At 41.9% G+C, this 23,443-nt stretch overlaps 1 protein-coding gene across 1 annotated transcript in view; it reads left to right on the top strand.

The window, feature by feature from the left end:
- Window positions 1-19,672, top strand: part of LOC110680394 (neurofilament heavy polypeptide-like) — a 42,031-nt gene extending 22,359 nt beyond the window's left edge. Inside the window, exons 2-4 of the mRNA XM_021856202.1 lie at window positions 18,121-18,259; window positions 18,730-18,819; window positions 18,940-19,672. Coding sequence (XP_021711894.1) covers window positions 18,121-18,259; window positions 18,730-18,819; window positions 18,940-19,657 — 947 coding nt within the window. The 3' untranslated portion in view covers window positions 19,658-19,672. The remainder of the gene's footprint in view (window positions 1-18,120; window positions 18,260-18,729; window positions 18,820-18,939) is intronic.
- The last annotated feature ends 3,771 nt before the right edge of the window (window positions 19,673-23,443 follow it).

Here is a 23,443-nt window from a genome sequence, read left to right as displayed (position 1 = left end):
ATTTAGATTCATTAGAAAGTTTGACACCTTGACCAAACGTTTCGCAGTTTAAGATTCTTCGTGACATTACACCAGGTATTGCTCAAAGCACTTTTTTATATTTTTTTCAAAAATATTATCAGAAATTTCATGAAGAATTTTCCCAAACTCCCACGCTTTTCCTAACGCCTGATACATTGGATGTCTGCTAACCAAAAAGCAAGCCTCTCTGCCATACAATTACCACCCTTACACCTACTCGCATGAACTGGCGTAGAGGCAGTGGTATATACGGTCTACAGCAGGCCTGCCCAACCTTTTTTGACCGCGGGCCAAATCTCAGAAAAGATTGTATGTGGCGGGCCATGTTTTAACATGCATTCGCATGAAATCTGACAAAAGTCAGTGAATAAAGTAAAAATTTCTTTGGATGAAATCGAAAAACAGAACATCCTGCTGGATTATGAGGTAGTCTCTGTCAAATTTATGCAATAATTTTGCCAAGGATATTTTGAAAAATTTATCACATTTTAGATCTTGTAAGGGTATATAAAAATCATGCGTAGAATTCTGCTAGAATCTCGACTAGTATTATTCAAAATCATACATAGGGTACCCAAGAAACCAAAAGTTCAGATTTTACTTAAGCAGTGAACTCAAAAGTTCACTACTAGTAGATTTTGAGTTCCAATGAAACTAACAGAACTTGATTCTTGAAAAAGTAACTCATGCACTTATCAACAACTGGAAAGTTTAGAACAAGTTCCGGTCGAACTTTTTCCCTATTTACATAATTTAATTTTAGCTACCTCAATGAACTTTATGTAAACTGAAGTTCGGTTAATTACTTAAAAAGTGAGCTGCTTAAGCTAAAACATACCCTTTTATCTGAACTTTTGGTTGCTTGGGTATTTTAAGAACCATGACCCGGAGTGTGTGATAGTCCTGATCATGCATATGCGAAAGTCTTGGTCGGAATATGAGAATTCTGTCCAGGAATTTACAAGAATTGTGTCTAGAATTTCTTCAGTATCTCACCCAATATACGTTTTATAATCTTAACTTGAAGTATTTGCGAATGCTGTCGAGGATTAAAAAAAACTACAAAAATTCTTTTATAAGTTCATTAGAATCAACAAATTATGGAGAAACTTTAAAGTAGATGGAGTACCGTGTACCTTTTAATTCCGCTCCTAAATGCTTATCTTTGACAGATACGCGTATTTCGACTACCACTTGCAGTCTTCTTCAGTGTCAGTTACTCGTATCCACGGCTTTACTTCCCTTCCGAAGGAAGTCGTCACTTTTTTTTAGTGACTATCTCGGGGATGGGATTTGATCCCAGGTCCTCGGCGTGAGAGGCGTGTGTTCTAACCACTACACCAGGTCCGTCCCCGAATGAATTTCTTCCAAATCTATGGAATAAACCTTCGACGATCATGTAAGGATTTCTGCTATCTGCTATTTTATATCTGTTCGAATAACTGGTAAAGTAGAGAGTTGACTAGTAAATGACTTGACATTACGTATCATAGGTACTTCGAATACCTGCAGGAATAAAATAGACCCCATTTGTGGTCCATAGCCTCTTGTCCAGTAACTCCTATCCTTACCTCCCCGCGGTGCCATCTGGGATACGAGTAATCATAGGAAAGATCGGGTAACTAACCCCGGTGGGACCTTGGTTGTATGCTGAGACCCCCCCCCCCTCCTATCTTCGGACGGTGTAGTTCATCAGAGCGTCTGTTCGCCATGCTAGGAGTGGCTTATCATCGTCCTAGTGCCAGCGTGGGGCTCTGTACAGTGCTGTGCGAGACAGGGGATTGGTGCAGGCCTTACAAGCTAGCCGTAAAAATCATTAGTACAGGAAGCATACAATGTAAATTCGTACCGGAACAATCGGCATAGACCCAGGCATCCAAAATGGACTAACGATTATAAACTCGGATCATGGAACTGTAAATTTCTTATTTCCTGGGAAAGTACCCGCATTCTTTCCAAATTATTGAGGGTCCGCAAGTTCGACATCGTAGCGCTGCAGATCTACCAGAGCTGCAGCAACAGACACGAGCTGGGCGAAATGCAGAGGCGCGTGATTGGGTGGTGGCTAAACGACAACAGAATGTGCAAGTTGAGAATCAAAGGCCGTTTCTTCAATATCAACGTGCACAGGCTTCACCTAGCAAGTGACGATGACGATAAGGAGGCTTTCTACGCGCAGCTGGAAGGTGAATACATAAGACAATTTACAGCCTGCACAGATTGAACAATCACGAACATTAGGCAAAGGACAACACGGAACACCCAGTAGTCCAGTGATGAATTTTTCGTTTGACGAAAAGCTTCCACCGACTGGAGCGGGAATCGAACTCATGCTTCGTGGCACAATACGCCTAAACGACTGACGCCGCTAACCGCTCGGCCACGAAGCCCACGACGACCCAAGCCATGATGTAAATATCGTTATCGGAGATCTCAACGCTCAGGTTGGCCAGGAGGAGGAATTCAAACCGATTATAGGGAAGTTGTTCACTAGCTTACGAACGAACGATTTCGCTGCCTACAAGAACATGGAGCTACTAGAGCATAGCCATGCGTAGTACCAGCAAATCGCAAATCGACCAGGTTTTGATTGATGGACAACACTTCTCGGACATTGTCGATGTCAGATCCTATAGCGGCGCAAACATTGATTCTGACCACTACCTTGTGATGGTTGAAGTGCGCCAAAAGCCTTCCGTTGTGACCAACATTCGGTACCGACGCCCGCCACGGTACAATCTGGAACGACTCAAGCTACCCGAAGTCGCAACTGATTACGCGCAAAGCCTTGAAGCAGCGTGGCCGGAAGAGGGAGAGCTCACCCTCTTGAGGACTGCTGGAGTAGTGTCAAAGCAGCCATTAACAATGCAGCAGAAAGTGCCTTTGGGTTCGTAGAAGGAAATCGGCGGTACGTTTGGTTCGATGATGAGTGTCAGACGGTTTTAGACGAGAAGAATGCGGTGCGGGCGATAATGCTGCAGCAAGGCACACGTGAAAACGTGGAACGATACAAACAGAAGCGAAGACAGCAAACCCATATATTCCGGGCGCCTCCTGGAAGAGTTGTAGTGTGAAGAGATGAGGCAACTGTATCGTTCTCAAGAAACGCTTAAGTTCTACAAGAAACTCGATGCATCCCGCAATGGCTTTGTGCCGCGAACCGAAATGTGTCGGGATAAAGATGGAGGTATCTTGATGGACGAACGTGAGGTAATTGAAAAGTGGAAGCAACACTACGATGAACACCTGAATGGCTCAGAGGAGGATGACCTAGGCAGCAGGAGGGATGGCTTCATCAGTATGGCGGATGAGGGAGTCGTGCCAACTCCCACAATAGGTGAAATTACAACAAAGCAGCTGGGAAGGATGGTATTGGAGTGTAACTTATTAAAATGCACCGATTAGCACCGATTGATAGCCAGGATCTGCGGTACAGAACAGCTACTGGAGGAGTGAAAGGAGTGAATAATATACTCAATATACAAAAGGGTGATAAGCTAGAATGTGAGAACTATTAAGCGATCGCTATTCTTAGCGCAGCCTATAAAGTGCTTTCCCAAATCATCTTCCACCGTCTATAGTTGCTAGCAAGCAGATTTGTGGGAAGTTATCAAGCCGGTTTCTTGGACAGGCGATCGACATCGGACCAAATTTTAATGTTGCGGCAGATCCTCCAAGAGTGTCGCAAATATCAAGTTCATACGCCCCACCTATTTATCGATTTTAAAGCGGCCTATGATATGATCGACCGCAAAGAGCTATGTAAAATTATGGACGAGAATAGTTTTCCCGGGAAACTGACTAGACTGATCAAGGCAACGATGGATAGTGTACAGTGTTTTGTGAAGATATATGGTGCCTTATCGGACCCGTTTGAAACACGCAAAAGACTTCGACAAGGCGATGGTCTTTCCTGCATCCTTCAATATTGCGGTGTTCAATAGAAGGTGTTATGAAACGTGAGGGCTTCAACATGCGGGTCACGATCTGCAATAAATACAGCCAGTTCATCTGTTTCGCTGACGGGACATTGTCGGAAGAACGTTCCCAGTGGTTGCTGAGCAGTATACAAGGCTAAAACGTGAACTAGAACGGAGCGGAATGCAGGTGTATACGTCTAAAACAAGCTTGACCAAGTAGAGCAGAATCTTGGAAGTGTGGGGCGATCGGGAAACTGGAGGCTAGCAGCCATGGAGCGGTTTTGTTGGTGTAACATTGTGACGCAGGTCATGTCTTGAAAGACGTAGCAACATCAAAAGTAAGTAAAGTTAGAGTAACTATTGGGAAAATCGGTGGAAGAATTAGTAGAGACATCCTGGGATAGTCCCTAGGAAAATTTTCATAGTTATCCCTGCAGAAATTACTGGAGGTATTTGCGTTGGATTTCCTGGAGCAGTGTTATTAGCACGTTTTCGTTGACATTCCTTTAATTGAGCTCAGAAGTACAAAATGGAGGAAAAGTGGGCTTGGTTGACTTTCGTCAATAAGCATAAGCATAAGCATAAGCATAAGCATAGATGACCGTACAATTCGTAGTTGCTACTCCGTGATTGACCAGAATAATCAAAATTGTACAGGGAACCAACAGGTGCAGCTTGGGAGTAGCTTACATCTTCAATGAACAATTTCGAGAACTCCAATAATAGTAATGTCAATAACGGCGCCGGCCACGTCCTTACGGCCATCGGGGAAGGAAAGGAATGATAGTGTGACGTCCATTGCTACTAGAGACCGAGATCACCTCTGCATCTCCATGGTTTTCACAGGAAGGAGGATTGTTAGTGGGAGGGTTAAAAAGCTACATAATCAGGATTCACCTTGGTTAGTGATGCGATTAATGTAGCCTAAATTTGAAAAAAGTTATCTATCTGTCGTCGACAATTTTATTGTCGAACTATTCAAAGGTTATTTTTTGGTTATTGCGACCAATATATAAACAGGGATAAGGCCTTATGCCGACACTTACAGTGACGAACCATCCATAGTTTGTTTAGTGATTAAATAAATGAAGCAATGCCATGATACAAATTTATGTTATCACAAGCATGAAACGAACTGAAATGCGGAGTAATAAAAAGGTTTTGCCAAGGGATTTGCAAACAATACAACTAACTTCTTCAAATGCTATAGAGTAGAATGATAAAAGGAAAGTTCTCACCGAATGTCAGAGCATGTCTTCATGGGAAGTTCGTCCATTGAAGCGGCCGGAGCTACTCCTTTTCAGCTAGCGAAATGTAAAAGAAACCCAACTCGAATCCTGCTCTTCTTTATGTTGCGAAGACTTCGATTTCACAAATCTTGACCGATGAGAAACACTTTTTCTTTTCTCAGTTTCAGTTTCTTCAGATTGGAATAGTTGATCTATTTCCCTGCAGATTTACGGCAGAGACGTTTCACTATCTTTACAAACTTTTTAAATGACAACAATAAATGCTTCTTTAACAAAACTGAAAAACCAAGTCACTTTTAAATGGCACAATCGTCAGCCAAATATCAGCCAAAACGCTAAAATTATAGAGTGAAAATTCGTGACAGGAACAATTTTCTGGGCTTGGTTGACTTTCGTCAATATTTGATAAATGATCCTTAAACAAAAGTGATGACTAGAAGGCTAAATTTTCTAACAATTTTTTTTATTGATTTATAAGCTAATATTCTCACCCATTTCTAGAAGCTTACCAAATTCTGCGAGTAATTTATGCATATTTTTTTGGCAGGATTATTAAAAATAGACTACGTTACATTATTACCCTAAGTAAGACTTTGATAGAATCTTAGGTGCATTTATAAAATTTTGAGCAGGTTTCTTTTGAAACTCTGGACAGCATTCTCAAAAAAATCATGGTAGGATTTTGTAAAGAATATTGAGGCACAGTTCTTGTAAAATATTGGACAGAATTCACATTTAATTGTGACCAAGATTTTCGCATACGCTTGATCATAATTTGTTAACTCTTTAATGAATGTTCGAATCCTCTGAGCAGAATCTCAAATAGAGAAACTTTAAAGTAGATGGAGTACCGTGTACCTTTTAATTCCGCTCCTAAATGCTTATCTTTGACAGATACGCGTATTTCGACTACCACTTGCAGTCTTCTTCAGTGTCAGTTACTCGTATCCACGCAGTGTCTATTTTTAATAATCCTGCCAAAAAAATATGCATAAATTACTCGCAGAATTTGGTAAGCTTCTAGAAATGGGTGAGAATATTAGCTTATAAATCAATAAAAAAAATTGTTAGAAAATTTAGCCTTCTAGTCATCACTTTTGTTTAAGGATCATTTATCAAATATTGACGAAAGTCAACCAAGCCCAGAAAATTGTTCCTGTCACGAATTTTCACTCTATAATTTTAGCGTTTTGGCTGATATTTGGCTGACGATTGTGCCATTTAAAAGTGACTTGGTTTTTCAGTTTTATTAAAGAAGCATTTATTGTTGTCATTTAAAAAGTTTGTAAAGATAGTGAAACGTCTCTGCCGTAAATCTGCAGGGAAAAAGATCAACTATTCCAATCTGAAGAAACTGAAACTGAGAAAAGAAAAAGTGTTTCTCATCGGTCAAGATTTGTGAAATCGAAGTCTTCGCAACATAAAGAAGAGCAGGATTCGAGTTGGGTTTCTTTTACATTTCGCTAGCTGAAAAGGAGTAGCTCCGGCCGCTTCAATGGACGAACTTCCCATGAAGACATGCTCTGACATTCGGTGAGAACTTTCCTTTTATCATTCTACTCTATAGCATTTGAAGAAGTTAGTTGTATTGTTTGCAAATCCCTTGGCAAAACCTTTTTATTACTCCGCATTTCAGTTCGTTTCATGCTTGTGATAACATAAATTTGTATCATGGCATTGCTTCATTTATTTAATCACTAAACAAACTATGGATGGTTCGTCACTGTAAGTGTCGGCATAAGGCCTTATCCCTGTTTATATATTGGTCGCAATAACCAAAAAATAACCTTTGAATAGTTCGACAATAAAATTGTCGACGACAGATAGATAACTTTTTTCAAATTTAGGCTACATTAATCGCATCACTAACCAAGGTGAATCCTGATTATGTAGCTTTTTAACCCTCCCACTAACAATCCTCCTTCCTGTGAAAACCATGGAGATGCAGAGGTGATCTCGGTCTCTAGTAGCAATGGACGTCACACTATCATTCCTTTCCTTCCCCGATGGCCGTAAGGACGTGGCCGGCGCCGTTATTGACATTACTATTATTGGAGTTCTCGAAATTGTTCATTGAAGATGTAAGCTACTCCCAAGCTGCACCTGTTGGTTCCCTGTACAATTTTGATTATTCTGGTCAATCACGGAGTAGCAACTACGAATTGTACGGTCATCTATGCTTATGCTTATGCTTATGCTTATGCTTATTGACGAAAGTCAACCAAGCCCACTTTTCCTCCATTTTGTACTTCTGAGCTCAATTAAAGGAATGTCAACGAAAACGTGCTAATAACACTGCTCCAGGAAATCCAACGCAAATACCTCCAGTAATTTCTGCAGGGATAACTATGAAAATTTTCCTAGGAACTATCCCAGGATGTCTCTACTAATTCTTCCACCGATTTTCCCAATAGTTACTCTAACTTTACTTACTTTTGATGTTGCTACGTCTTTCAAGACATGACCTGCGTCACAATGTTACACCAACAAAACCGCTCCATGGCTGCTAGCCTCCAGTTTCCCGATCGCCCCACACTTCCAAGATTCTGCTCTACTTGGTCAAGCTTGTTTTAGACGTATACACCTGCATTCCGCTCCGTTCTAGTTCACGTTTTAGCCTTGTATACTGCTCAGCAACCACTGGGAACGTTCTTCCGACAATGTCCCGTCAGCGAAACAGATGAACTGGCTGTATTTATTGCAGATCGTGACCCGCATGTTGAAGCCCTCACGTTTCATAACACCTTCTATTGAACACCGCAATATTGAAGGATGCAGGAAAGACCATCGCCTTGTCGAAGTCTTTTGCGTGTTTCAAACGGGTCCGATAAGGCACCATATATCTTCACAAAACACTGTACACTATCCATCGTTGCCTTGATCAGTCTAGTCAGTTTCCCGGGAAAATTATTCTCGTCCATAATTTTACATAGCTCTTTGCGGTCGATCATATCATAGGCCGCTTTAAAATCGATAAATAGGTGGGGCGTATGAACTTGATATTTGCGACACTCTTGGAGGATCTGCCGCAACATTAAAATTTGGTCCGATGTCGATCGCCTGTCCAAGAAACCGGCTTGATAACTTCCCACAAATCTGCTTGCTAGCAACTATAGACGGTGGAAGATGATTTGGGAAAGCACTTTATAGGCTGCGCTAAGAATAGCGATCGCTTAATAGTTCTCACATTCTAGCTTATCACCCTTTTGTATATTGAGTATATTATTCACTCCTTTCACTCCTCCAGTAGCTGTTCTGTACCGCAGATCCTGGCTATCAATCGGTGCTAATCGGTGCATTTTAATAAGTTACACTCCAATACCATCCTTCCCAGCTGCTTTGTTGTAATTTCACCTATTGTGGGAGTTGGCACGACTCCCTCATCCGCCATACTGATGAAGCCATCCCTCCTGCTGCCTAGGTCATCCTCCTCTGAGCCATTCAGGTGTTCATCGTAGTGTTGCTTCCACTTTTCAATTACCTCACGTTCGTCCATCAAGATACCTCCATCTTTATCCCGACACATTTCGGTTCGCGGCACAAAGCCATTGCGGGATGCATCGAGTTTCTTGTAGAACTTAAGCGTTTCTTGAGAACGATACAGTTGCCTCATCTCTTCACACTACAACTCTTCCAGGAGGCGCCCGGAATATATGGGTTTGCTGTCTTCGCTTCTGTTTGTATCGTTCCACGTTTTCACGTGTGCCTTGCTGCAGCATTATCGCCCGCACCGCATTCTTCTCGTCTAAAACCGTCTGACACTCATCATCGAACCAAACGTACCGCCGATTTCCTTCTACGAACCCAAAGGCACTTTCTGCTGCATTGTTAATGGCTGCTTTGACACTACTCCAGCAGTCCTCAAGAGGGTGAGCTCTCCCTCTTCCGGCCACGCTGCTTCAAGGCTTTGCGCGTAATCAGTTGCGACTTCGGGTAGCTTGAGTCGTTCCAGATTGTACCGTGGCGGGCGTCGGTACCGAATGTTGGTCACAACGGAAGGCTTTTGGCGCACTTCAACCATCACAAGGTAGTGGTCAGAATCAATGTTTGCGCCGCTATAGGATCTGACATCGACAATGTCCGAGAAGTGTTGTCCATCAATCAAAACCTGGTCGATTTGCGATTTGCTGGTACTACGCATGGCTATGCTCTAGTAGCTCCATGTTCTTGTAGGCAGCGAAATCGTTCGTTCGTAAGCTAGTGAACAACTTCCCTATAATCGGTTTGAATTCCTCCTCCTGGCCAACCTGAGCGTTGAGATCTCCGATAACGATATTTACATCATGGCTTGGGTCGTCGTGGGCTTCGTGGCCGAGCGGTTAGCGGCGTCAGTCGTTTAGGCGTATTGTGCCACGAAGCATGAGTTCGATTCCCGCTCCAGTCGGTGGAAGCTTTTCGTCAAACGAAAAATTCATCACTGGACTACTGGGTGTTCCGTGTTGTCTTTTGCCTAATGTTCGTGATTGTTCAATCTGTGCAGGCTGTAAATTGTCTTATGTATTCACCTTCCAGCTGCGCGTAGAAAGCCTCCTTATCGTCATCGTCACTTGCTAGGTGAAGCCTGTGCACGTTGATATTGAAGAAACGGCCTTTGATTCTCAACTTGCACATTCTGTTGTCGTTTAGCCACCACCCAATCACGCGCCTCTGCATTTCGCCCAGCTCGTGTCTGTTGCTGCAGCTCTGGTAGATCTGCAGCGCTACGATGTCGAACTTGCGGACCCTCAATAATTTGGAAAGAATGCGGGTACTTTCCCAGGAAATAAGAAATTTACAGTTCCATGATCCGAGTTTATAATCGTTAGTCCATTTTGGATGCCTGGGTCTATGCCGATTGTTCCGGTACGAATTTACATTGTATGCTTCCTGTACTAATGATTTTTACGGCTAGCTTGTAAGGCCTGCACCAATCCCCTGTCTCGCACAGCACTGTACAGAGCCCCACGCTGGCACTAGGACGATGATAAGCCACTCCTAGCATGGCGAACAGACGCTCTGATGAACTACACCGTCCGAAGATAGGAGGGGGGGGGGGGGGGTCTCAGCATACAACCAAGGTCCCACCGGGGTTAGTTACCCGATCTTTCCTATGATTACTCGTATCCCAGATGGCACCGCGGGGAGGTAAGGATAGGAGTTACTGGACAAGAGGCTATGGACCACAAATGGGGTCTATTTTATTCCTGCAGGTATTCGAAGTACCTATGATACGTAATGTCAAGTCATTTACTAGTCAACTCTCTACTTTACCAGTTATTCGAACAGATATAAAATAGCAGATAGCAGAAATCCTTACATGATCGTCGAAGGTTTATTCCATAGATTTGGAAGAAATTCATTCGGGGACGGACCTGGTGTAGTGGTTAGAACACACGCCTCTCACGCCGAGGACCTGGGATCAAATCCCATCCTCGAGATAGTCACTAAAAAAAAGTGACGACTTCCTTCGGAAGGGAAGTAAAGCCGTTGGTCCCGAGATGAACTAGCCCAGGGCCAAAAATCTCGTTAATAAAGAAAGAAAAAAAAAAGAAATTTATTTTGGATAATTTAGCAATTTGAAATTTTCTGACAATTATTTTTTTGTCGAAAATTTTATTTTTGAGGAAACAAAAGTTTAAAATTACCCCTAAGGGGTCTTCTATGAAAAAAGTTACAAATTGTGACTTAGGGTCATTTTCGACCCAAAAATTCAAACAGCTCGCAAAAATCAGTGTGTTGACCCATTTCAGTTCTGTTGGACTTATGAAAGGCACACATGTCTAGTTTCAGACACCCTCCCAGAGATCCGGATTTGGTCACTGTGACCTGCTACATCTGAAAAAAGTCCCTTTAGAGACTCTTACTTTGACAACCTGTAGTTCCGTAACTAAACAAGTAATCTGAACCGTCCTCGTATTGTTGAATAGATATTCACGTAGACTGCGAATAGCGATTCTCAAATCATCTACTTATTCATACCGGGTTCCGGAAACCCGGAACATCTGAAAAGTAAGTTTCCATCGCAGTTTTGTATATGTAATTCACATCGGTACTATTCGGTTGACGGATATTTTGGCATAAAATTTATCTGTAATAAGAAACCAATAGGGTCCTAAAGCCTTGTCTCAATTTTAGTACCATACGCTAAAGTTTTAGCCAGAAACACATGTTTACTCAACTTTTAAATGTTTTACTTTCGTTTAAGCCCAAAACATGTTTTTCGGTTTTTGAGATTTGGTCACACCCCCTCGTTTGAACTAAAATTTTGTGTGTGTTTTGTTTTCCGTGTCCTTTCCAAAATGTCATGTAGGAAGAATCCCAGTATTAGAAAGTTGAACCCCTATGTTTGACGACTAAGTAAACGTCCAATCTAATCAAAAGTGTCAAGGTTCAAATTTGGACCCATTTTTTGAACTAAAGTATAAATATGATATAGCCATTATTTGGTTTGCCATAGTAGTAGCAAGAACACGCTCTATTGTCTTATATAATGAACTCAAGATTGTATCGAAAGTTTTAGGACCCTATTACCGGAGCTCATCCCCTGAAAAATTCGGTCCTGTATGGTGCGGAACCGATTCTTGATGTCCCGGAAGGTGGCCAATTTGGACTTCCAATTCAGTTTATTTATGTTTGGATGTATTTTGCCAACAGGATGAATGGATGGTTATTCTGGTCCTTTGGAACACCGGAATGGCCATCGGGAAACCTGTAATGTGGGAACATTAAGTATCAGAACCAAAACTAGGCATGCGACAGCTCATTCTTCATGATTTTGAATCCTTGTGACTCTTCTAGTTCAATCATAGATGGTTATTCTTGACCACCCAAACAACCCAGAAATTAACGCCGGAGATATCTGTGTTAATGTGTTGGGAGTGATACAACCACGACACTGATTTCTTATAGCTGATCAAAAGTCCGTTTTATGTTGACAAGCTTAAATTAAATAGAATTATTCGAATTTTATAGTTAAATGTTACTGCATATCTACTTACACATCTCAGTGTTTCTATCCGCTAGGTTTCAAACCGTCTAACAACTAATTATAATAAAGCTGCTTCCCAAACAATCATTGTCGAATTCAACTCTTTGCATACTGTCTCTTCTTCAACAGATCAATTATTTCAGCCAAGCTATTTATAGGGTTACCAGTTCTGACTGTCGCGCCAACAATCTGTATTGTAAGACATTTTAGTTTTTGTACCAAAAACTAGGCATGCGACCGGGTCAATCTTCATGGTTTTGAATCCCTGTGACCTTTCTAGTTTAATTATAGATAAATGACCACTTTGGTGCTTTGTGACGACCGAAATAACCCAGGAGTGATCAACGGAGATACCCATATTGTAAGATGTTTTAGTTTTTAGGTCAAGACATATCTGGAGTGAAGCCTGAGATACCACAGAAATTTTCACACTAATCCTTGTGGAAATAACAGAAGGTAGAAACGTTCTGGAGACATTCCATCCCTAGAAACACCACTGAAAGATAGGTGACTAGAAGACTTGGTAGAGGAATCAATAGAGGAATCCTGGAGGAGTCCCTGAAGGTATGCCAGAAGAAATCGTTGAAGCAATCACAAGAATAATACCAGAAGCATTTCTTCAAGGACAGCTCATTCAATCTGACAAGAATTTCCTGAAGAACCTCAGGTTTCTCAGGAACCTCTAACATTTGTCAACAGGATTAGAATAAGGAAGCAGAATAAAGAAAATAGTGACTTTAGAGACCATTATGGTTGAAGAAGAAATTTAAGAGAACTTCGATTAACACTTACTTACTTACTTATTTGGCTTTACATCAATTATCTTGATAAAGCCTCGCCAACAATATTTCGCCAATTCCCTCGGTTCATGGCCGCTTCTCTCCATCCTCGACTGTGACCCACGCTCTCCAGGTCCTGGTGTACCTGGTCAATCCACCTAGCTCGCTGCGCCCCACGCCTTCTTGTTCCGACCGGATTTGTGGCGAACACCATCTTTACAGGGTTGTTGTCCGGCATTCTTGCAACATGCCCTGCCCAGCGTATCCTTCCAGCTTTAGCTACCTTCACGATACTGGGTTCGCCGTAGAGTTGAGCGAGCTCGTGGTTCATCCTTCGCCGCCACACGCCGCCGAAGATCGTCCTTAGCACTCGGCGTTAGAAAACCCCAAGAGCTTGCAAGTCCTCCTCGAGCATAGTCCACGCCTCATGCCCATAGAGGACTACCGGTCTTATGAGCGTTTTGTACATCGTGCATTTGGTGCGGGGGTGAATCTTTCTTGACCGCAGTTTCTTCTGGAGCCCATAGTAGGCACGACTTCCGCTGATGATGCGCCTTCGTATTTCCCGACTACCATTGTTGTCAGCCGTCAACAAGGATCCGAGGTAGACGAACTCGTCCACCACCTCGAAGGTAGCCCCGTCTATCGTAACACTGCTTCCTAGGCGGGCCCTGTCGCGCTCAGTTCCGCCAACCAGCATGTACTTTGTTTTCGACGCATTCACCATTAGCCCGACTGTTGTTGCTTCGCGTTTCAGGCGGGTGAACAAATCTGTCACCGTTTCAAATTTTCTCCCAATAATATCCATGTCGTCCGCGAAGCAAACAAATTGTTCGGATCTCGTGAAAATCGTGCCTCGACTGTTAAGTCCGGCTCTCCGCATGACACCTTCAAGCGCAATATTGAACAACAGGCACGAAAGTCCGTCGCCCTGTCGTAGTCCCCGCCGAGACTCGAACGAACTGTAGTGTTCGCCCGAGATCTTCACGCAGTTTTGCACACCGTCCATCGTTGCTCTGATCAATCTTGTGAGCTTCCCGGGAAAGCTGTTCTCGTCCATGATTTTCCATAGCTCATTGCGGTCGATGCTATCGTATGCTGCCTTGAAATCGATGAACAAATGGTGCGTAGGGACCTGGTACTCACGGCATTTCTGGAGGATTTGCCGCACGGAAAAGATCTGGTCCGTTGTCGAGCGGCCGTCGATGAAACCTGCTTGATAACTTCCCACGAACTCGTTTGCTTTAGGTGATAGACGACGGAAGAGAATCTGGGATAGCACTTTGTAGGCGGCGTTTAGGATGGTGATTGCACGATAATTTTCACACTCCAGTTTGTCGCCCTTTTTGTAGATAGGGCATATAACGCCTTGCTTCCACTCCTCCGGTAGCTGTTCCGTTTCCCAGATTCTGACTATCAGCCGATGCAGACAAGCGGCCAACCTGTCCGGGCCCATCTTGATGAGTTCGGCTCCGATACCATCCTTGCCAGCGGCTTTGTTGTTCTTGAGCAGTTGAATGGCATCCTTAACTTCCCCCATCGTGGGAGCTGGTTGATTTCCGCTGTCCGCTGTGCTGACGTAGCCATCGCCTTCGCTGTCCTGACCTTCTGTGCCTGTGTTCTCTGCGCCATTCAGGTGTTCATCGTAGTGCTGCTTCCACCTTTCGATCACCTCGCGTCCGTCCGTCAAGATGCTCCCATCCTTATCCCGGCACATCTCAGCTCGCGGCACGAAGCCTTTGCGGGATGTGTTGAACTTCTGATAGAACTTCCGCGTTTCTTGAGAACGGTACAGCAACTCCATCTCTTGGCATTCCACCTCTTCCAGGCGGCGCTTTTTGTCCCGGAATAGGCGGGTTTGCTGTTTCCGCTTCAGTCTGTATCGTTCCACGTTTTGCCGCGTACCATGCTGCAGCATTGCAGCCCGCGCTGCATTCTTCTCCTCTAAAACCTCCTGGCACTCCTCGTCGAACCAATCGTTTCTTGAGCTCCGTTCCACATATCCGACAACGCTTTCGGCAGCGTCGTTAATGGCTGCTTTGACTGTCCTCCAGCAGTCCTCAAGAGGGGCCCTATCGAGCTCGCCCTCATCCGGCAACGCTGCCTCAAGATGCTGCGCGTACGCATTGGCGACATACGGTTGTTTCAGCCGCTCGAGATTGTACCGGGGCGGGCGTCGGTACCGTACATTGTTGATGACGGATAGTTTTGGGCGCAGTTTCACCATCACCAGGTAGTGGTCGGAGTCAATGTTGGCGCCACGATAGGTTCTGACGTCGGTTATGTCGGTGAAGTGCCGCCCATCGATCAAAACGTGGTCGATTTGCGATTCTGTCTGCTGAGGTGATCTCCAGGTGTACCGATACGGGAGGCTGTGCTGGAAATAGGTGCTATGAATGGCCATGTTCTTGGAGGCGGCAAAATCTATCAGTCGTAGGCCGTTCTCGTTCGTCAGCCGGTGGGCGCTGAACTTTCCAATCGTCGGTCTGAACTCCTCCTCCTGGCCAACCTGAGCGTTTAAGTCTCCTATGATGATCTTGACGTCGTGGCTTGGGCAGCGGTCGTACTCGCGTTCGAGCTGCGCGTAAAATGCGTCCTTGTCATCATCAGTGCTTCCGGAGTGTGGGCTATGCACGTTGATTATGCTGAAGTTAAAGAATCGGCCTTTGATTCTTAACTTGCACATTCGTTCATTGATCGGCCACCACCCGATCACGCGCCTTTGCATATCACCCATCACTATGAAAGCTGTTCCCAGCTCGCGTGTGTTGCCGCAGCTCTGGTAGATGGTATGATTACCTCTAAACGTTCGCACCAATGCTCCTGTCCAGCACACCTCCTGCAGCGCTACGATGTCGAAACCGCGGGTCTTCAGTACATCGGAGAGTATGCGAGTACTTCCAATAAAGTTCGATTAACAATAGAGACATTTTAGAGACTTGCATTAAAAATAGAGACTAAGTCTCTGAAATGAGGCCTCCTAACATTCCTGGAATCTAAAGTAACAATAAAAGGGTTCGATTCCATATTCGACCAAAGTTTCCTTCAGGTATTATTCCGAAGATATATTTTAGTTATTTCTAATAAAATACTCTAAAAAAAATCGTTTTAGATACTTTTATAAGGATTACGCAGACATTACCTTAAAGATTACACAGGAATTCAGCCAATAATTTATGAATAAAAAAAAAACAACAGGGCATAAGTTCTCCAGGAATATATCCAGTGATTTTTTATTCGATTTCCCTAGAACTCTTTCCTAAACATCTTCAAGAATGCAAGCAGATATTCCTCTAGGGATTTATTACGATTTCATTGAGGTTTCAGTCAGAAATTTCTGTGAGTAAACGCTCGAGAATTACTCCAAAGATTACTCAAAAGTTGAGAAATTTTGAAGGAAATCTTCAAATATTCTTCCAGGGATGAATCCATGGAAAAGTCAGGGACATTTAAAAAAAAAATATTTGAAAAATCTTCGAAAAACGAAGATAAGTAATTTCTTGTTGAACACCTACAAATTTCACTGAAAGAACTCTTACACTGTTGAGGAAGTCTTATTGGATTTCCTCGATTGAAAAAATAATGCATCGAATCTCTGTATAATATGCTGACAGGTTTTCTGAACGAATTCTTTAAAAAACATCGAAAAAAAATTCCTGAAGAAAGATCGCATAAATTAGAGGAATAAATGCTGAAGATTCCGTGCAGATTTTACTTGAGAAATAACTAGATAAATGATTGGACGAAGTGCAGGAAAAATCTTTGGATGAAATGCTGGCGAAATTCATAGAAAAAAAACTGGAAGAAATTCATGAGATGAAATTTATTGAGGAATTTTCTGCAGAGTTCTTGATAGACTTTCTTTAAAACCTCGATAGACGGATTTCTTTACAAAATCGGGAATAATTCTGCGTAGATTCTATAGGAATCTTTGGAAGATCACCTGGAATAACAACCGGAGAAAACGATTTAAAAACATCAGGAGGAAATCTTGGTTATATATTGGGAAAACTTTCAGGGTGAACCCTTTGAAATATTGAAGATAGCAGCGTCTAATGTTCAAGGATTTCCATTTTTGAAAATCCTGGAAGAAATTCTGCGAAGATTGATGGGGGAATCTCTAGAAAAAAACCTGATAGAATCCTTGGAGAAGTTCCTGAAAGAATTCCATAAGACATCTCTGCAGAAATTACTAGAAGAATTCCTGAAGGTGATCCTCGAGGAATCCGAGTTACCATCTTTGGAATAGTCGTCTGACCTGTCATTCACATTATGCAGGAATTGCAGCGCCTTTAGCATGCCGACAAGTTAATGCTGCTGAGCCGAGGTTGGTCTCCTGTAAAAATGTTTAAGCCGACTAGGAGAAGTAATTTGCCTAGGTCATTTCTGGTTCCGAGATCTGAGGCCAATGGTGATATATGTGCATTCTGTACACCACATACAGTGCATGAGCTGGTTTTAGTGGATCGTCGGAGGTGCGGCATCACCACACTCCCTGAGTTGTCTTCTCAGGGGACTAGTTGCGGATTTCCAACTTGTATAAAAACAGCCATGTGAAAGTTAAGGTGAAGATACATCGAAGCCAAACTTCAAATTATCAAGTGCACAAATCTGGAGAACCGAACACCCGTTTGAGCTGAAAACTTAGTCGATTGGTCACCACCAGCTAGTTTTTTTTCGATTCATCTTCACATTAAGTGAAGCTACGCCCTTTGGTATGTTTAAGCCGAACTAATGATGCTAGGAAGCATCGTAGTCTACTAGCGATACGTTCATCTCATTGAAATGTTATTTAATTTGAATTTCAATTGTATAGGCGCCATCTTAGATAAAACTATAAATCAGCATTCGAAGAATTAAGGTGAAACATCTCGGAATCCAAAGATGGCCGTCACAATGGCCGACTTGTGCCCATACTCACGTTTTTAAAGGCACTAAACTGAAGAAATAGTTGACAAACTTTTCTGATCTTCTTATTTTAGGCTTTCTGCTAGTGCACAGAGCCAAAATAAAAAGTTCACTGTTGTTGGATGCGTTCTTCGCGAGATTTGTGCCATTGAAGTTTCAGTGCAATCTTAGAAGATGATTTCAAACTGTTTCACCTTAAATACTTCAAATTTATATCAGCATTTAAAGTGAAACAAACAGCAAAATATTGAACTATATTATTCCTGTTTTTCCAGTTCCACCGCCACCACCTCCACCGATGCCCAAATCGAACATCCCACCACCGCCACCGCCGCCTCCCAAGCTGGGACCCCCACCGGACTTCAAAAAGGAAGAAGTATCCGACAAACACAAAGAAGTGATCGAGAAATTGAAGTAAGTTTGAACTTGGCTAATTAAGTTTGTATAACAAACGTAGTTTGGAGAAGTTTCTTCGCAAAAAGTATTAAAATAGTTTTTTCTAAGAAAATAATGAAACTGATCCAAACTATGCTCAGATATATATTCTATACCAAGCTGTCATACAAATTAGCATGGAAATTAGGAAACGTTGTAAATTTTGATTCGGCTTAACAATATCAAATGACAGTTTGGTCAACTTAACAGACTGATAAATGGTTCAAAGCTAATGGTTAAATTTCAGTTTCCATTGTTTTATACTCCAATATCCAAACCAATAATGTTCAGCAGGAATGTGCATGTCTCAGGTTCCTTATGTTGTAACGTGCCAAAGAATCAAAACGCTCTCCTCGACTAGTCCGTTCGGAACGTTCGTCTCCCCCAACAGCCACTTCCCAGGTGAACTAACCACTAATCAATGCCTCGAATGCCTGTTTCGTTTGCAGAAAGCGACCGCGCAGAAGGCCGGACTGGTCCGACATGATGAAGGAGGTGGAGCAGGGTAAAAAGCTGCGTCACGTTGAATGCAATGATAGGTATTGTCGTTATCCGTGGAGCTCTTTTATATGTGTTGCGCATGAATGTCGTTAGATGTTGTCCAATTTGTTGAGAGATGTTAAGCGTCCCCTAACAGTGTCCTATTCTATCAATTACAGATCGAAACCGATCGTTCACTGCAAGTCCATCACCAAAGTCAAGGATCAATTTATTTTCGAAACAGAGAAAGCAACGGCCCACAACGTGCTCCTGAAGGAAATTCAAAGTGGCGTCAGGCTGAAACCGACCAAGTGCAATGACCGCAGTAAACCCATTCTGGAAGGCCTTCGCAAGTTCCGTCGACAGATGACGCTGGAGGAGCAACTGGCCAAGTCGGAGTCGCGAGCCAACCTGGAAGCACCGCCACCAGAGGAGGAAGAAGTCGACGAAATGGACGACATTGATAAGGTTCGGGATGACTTGCAGAGTACAAAGCAACTGTTGGCGATGGAGTTGCGCAACAACGAAGCGCTGGAGCGCGAGAACAAACGTCTACTGCAGCGGGTACAAAATCTCGAAGCGGAGCTTTCCCGAGAGCGATGGAATCCACTCAGCGGTGAGGAGAAGAGTTCCATTGCCGGACCGGATGCTGAGCTTATACATTCGCTCAAGAAGGAAGCAGTCGAGGCGCAGCAGCAATCCAAGCAGCTGGAGGAGAAATATCAAACGGTGGCCAAGGAACTGGACACAGCCAGCAAGCAGAATGAAGAGCAAAAGCGAAAGATTGCTGAATTGGAGAAGAAACTCCAGGTAAGGTTGAACGACGTTGAACATTTTGATAGTGCACGATCTATCACTTCATTCATTCCGTTTGGAAGCCGTAATTTTAGACTATAACTCTGCGCTTTAATGCAAAGATCTTGTGTTCCTGCCAGATAATCGACTGACATTCTTCAGTATCAACCCAAATGCTACATACGAGTGGGATTATAGATATGTTGTTAAACTCAAATTATCACTTATATGGCTTCGCACTATGCGTCTTACACAATGTATGCTGTGCTTTTCCGCCTTAGCCGTCTTTCAAAGGATACGATCTGTCTCTTCGCATCGCAACTTTTTTTTGTACTGTGTTTGCGTTGAAAACTTTCAAAAGAATAGAAAAACGAATTTACTACTAGCACGTCCCAGTAGTTTGTCATAAATCGAAGAATATGTGATCTGAAGATACCACCACGAAAAAATGTAGCCACGCACTTTCATTCGCATTTTCGCACTAATGAAGCATGACTGCGTAGTCTAGCGGTGAAAGAAATACAAAACATGTTTTTGGATTCTATTATTCATACGTCGTTAATTGTTGGTCAATTATCAAAAAACATGCAGTGCGATTGAAGCATTGTTTCGATTATTTCACATTTATAACACGAAAGATGTTATGGGACGAGAAAATGTTGATCACACTGAGGATACTCATTAGAGTGGTTCAAAAAATCGTTTTAATCACGACATTAACAATAAATCTAATATTACCGAATAATTTCATGCCTTTTACACTAATGAACCATATAAATTGAAGAGGGTCCATTCACCGTGCATTTGGGTTTCGACTGAAACACAATAAAAAATTCTAATTTGCATAAAATCTCATTGCTCATACGATGAAATACATCTTACTAGTAGTATCCACAGTGAAAACTTGTTGAAATTTTGAAAAAAAAAAAATCATACTCTAACGTTAAAATGAAAAAATGTGAATTTTTGGCTTTTCTACTAAGAGTATTTGAAAAATCCCAATATCAAACAGAATTCACATAATTTTGACTACATAAACTAAGTTTTTCAAAAATGTTTTGTGACAAAACTACTTCATTTCATCAGTTTTATCTCATTTTGCTGACAAAAGAATAATTAGTGAAAATTGAATGAATATTCTGTAGGAATTTGTATATGTGCACGGTGAACGGAGGCCGCACGGTGACTAATGACTTAACGGTAAGAGTTTTGTATGGAGACTGCAAGCATGTTGAAAAAATCTATTTAATCTAAATTGTATCGTGCAATTTCAACTAAATTATTTCTGAAATGAATGTTGAAGTTCTATTTTGCATGTCTGATGGATTAGATCAACAAAAAAAGTTTGATGAATCGTACTTTTAATTTCATGTAAATTGAACCAGTGATGTATACAACTTTGGTGACTTGTAGCTAAAAACTGGGACGTGCAGGGACTTTTCTGAAAACGGCATCAGATTCAGCGACCCCAAATCTAGACACATAGTTTAATTCTTGAGACTCGCAAAAATGTAATTTTTGTTACGATTGTGGTATTGAAGTGTCGATGGTCGTATGAGTGAATCTTGCGCATTGTGATCTCGATATTCGTGGTGTGAATCCTGGTAGTCAGGATTATTCTGCAAGTCGGGTGACTCGAGACGTGTTGCTCTCATCGCAAGTGATGTGAGACGACTAATGTTAATCCAATAAGAATGAGTCGACTATTGGTGCTTATTCTGCGCTGCTTGTGAGGTGAGACGAATCGAATGAGACGACAATTGTCGACTCGCTCCCTCAAGAAGAGAGTGACTCGTCTCGACTCACACGCCGCCTAGAATAAGTGCAATTGTCAATTTACTCGACTCGTCTCACGTCACTCGACTCGCAAAATAAGCACATGGCGATGTAAAATGTTGTGCAAAATTTTGGGTTCACTCCCTTAAAAACGTACAAAAGTGATTTATCCATATTTCTGTGATAACACGTCTAATTGAAACTTTCGAATGGTAATGAGTTAACCTTACTTCGTTGGTATTTTGACATAAAGATTTTTTTGAATTTTGTTTACTAAATTTTTTACTTAAAACAGTTACATTTTTCAAAAAAAAAAAACACACCGGAAAAACATGTCTCAGTATTTATTGAGGATTTTGCCCCTCCAATAGACTCACACCTAAATAATTTTGTCACACCAAAATATTCTCTCACCATGTTTGCCATACATTGGATGGCGTCGTAGCTAACAAAAATAACATGTTACGTACACTGTTGGATTGTGCATTGAATGCAAGGTGCGTGCTTCTACTGAACTACCATATAAACTGACGTGTGAGTATTTATTTCTCCTCGCTAAAAATGTGCACGAGAATCTATTCGCCAACAAAACGGACAATAATTGACCAAAATTTTAAATCAATGCGTCATTAGAAGCGTAAGAGAAATCTGAAAACTATTTGATTATAATAAAATAGTCATTCAAGCCATTGTGCAAAAGTTTGGGTGCACCCCTTAGTATGGTGTATCGTTCAAAAGTTTGGGGTCACAAGAACTTTTTTTAAAACACATAAGATCATCAACAGGGTGAAAATGATGACTGAAACTGATCAAGGTTGAAAACGTTGCACACCGTTCGCGTTGTGCGTAAACAGCCGATATTACCAAACACAAATTCCATGCGTTGTAGATAAATTCAAACTTTTGCACGACGACTTGAATGGCTATTTTATTAATATTAATATTAAATAGCTTTCAGATTTTTCCGTTAAAATTTCGCTAGTGTTCTGAAAATAATATAAAATTACGATTCTAATGTCGTACCGGTTTAAAATTTTGACCATTTATGAAAAAAATCAACCATGTTGTTTTCAGTGTGTGCGTTTTTTTTGGAATAGGTCACAACTTTAAGTGAAAAATTAGTGAACAAAATTCAGAAAATATGTATGTCAAAATACCTACGAAGTCAGATTAACACATTTTCTTTCGAATGCACCATAAAGAGTTTCCAATTAGTCGCGTAAATCACAGAAGATATGGACAAAACACTTTTGTAAGTTTTTATTATGGTAAAAAAATATTTACTCTGGCGCGACATGTGAGGTGAAGACGAGTCCTCGACTCACAGCGAGGCGCAGAATAAGGCATGAGTATTAGAGTGATTCAAAAATCGTTTTTTGCTCCACACCGCTCATTTGATTCTAGATCACATTCTGGAGTGTCCTCCCAAAATTTGAGCTCATTCGGATCAAAACTGAGACTTCACAAGCTCTTCAAAAGTTTATATGGGAATTACTATGGGAAAAGCAAGCAATTCATTCAATTCGGTCATAGTGTTTGCCCATGTGCTCTTGGAGATTAGAGCTACGTTGATACTGTGAGATACATTCATCTTGCTACAACTTTGCCGAAGACCGTTTTCAAAATCGGATGCTCCAGTAATTAGCTATTGATTTTTGAATGAGTTGTAAAACTTTGGCTATAATTATTGGGCTGTTCTGGCAGGCATCACTGAAAAATGCAGTAAAACATAGTAGCCATTGATTTGTGCGTGCTATCTTTCGCGCCAGGTGGCAGCAATGTTGCCTGTTCATGAAGTTAAATGAGCACTGCTTAAGAATTTGTGGACTGGATTTAAATCATAATAATAATTACTGAGATGTCCGATTTGAAAACGGTCTTCGGCAAAGGTGTAGCAGATGAATATATCTCACAGTATCAACGTAGCTCTAATCCCCAAGAGCACATGGGCAAACACTATGACCGATTGAATGAATTGCTTGCTTTTCCCATAGTAATTCCCATATAAACTTTAAATGGTTTGTGCAGTCTCAGTTTTCATCCGAATGAGCTCAAATTTTGGAGGACACTCAGAATTTGATCTAGAATCGAATGACGGTGTGGAGCAAAAAC

Source organism: Aedes aegypti, unplaced genomic scaffold, assembly GCF_002204515.2.
Source record: "Aedes aegypti strain LVP_AGWG unplaced genomic scaffold, AaegL5.0 Primary Assembly AGWG_AaegL5_hic_scaff_128_PBJ_arrow, whole genome shotgun sequence".
Lineage (NCBI taxonomy): Eukaryota > Metazoa > Arthropoda > Insecta > Diptera > Culicidae > Aedes > Aedes aegypti.
Note: the sequence above shows the minus strand (reverse complement) of the source record. Positions and strands in the feature narration are given on the sequence as shown.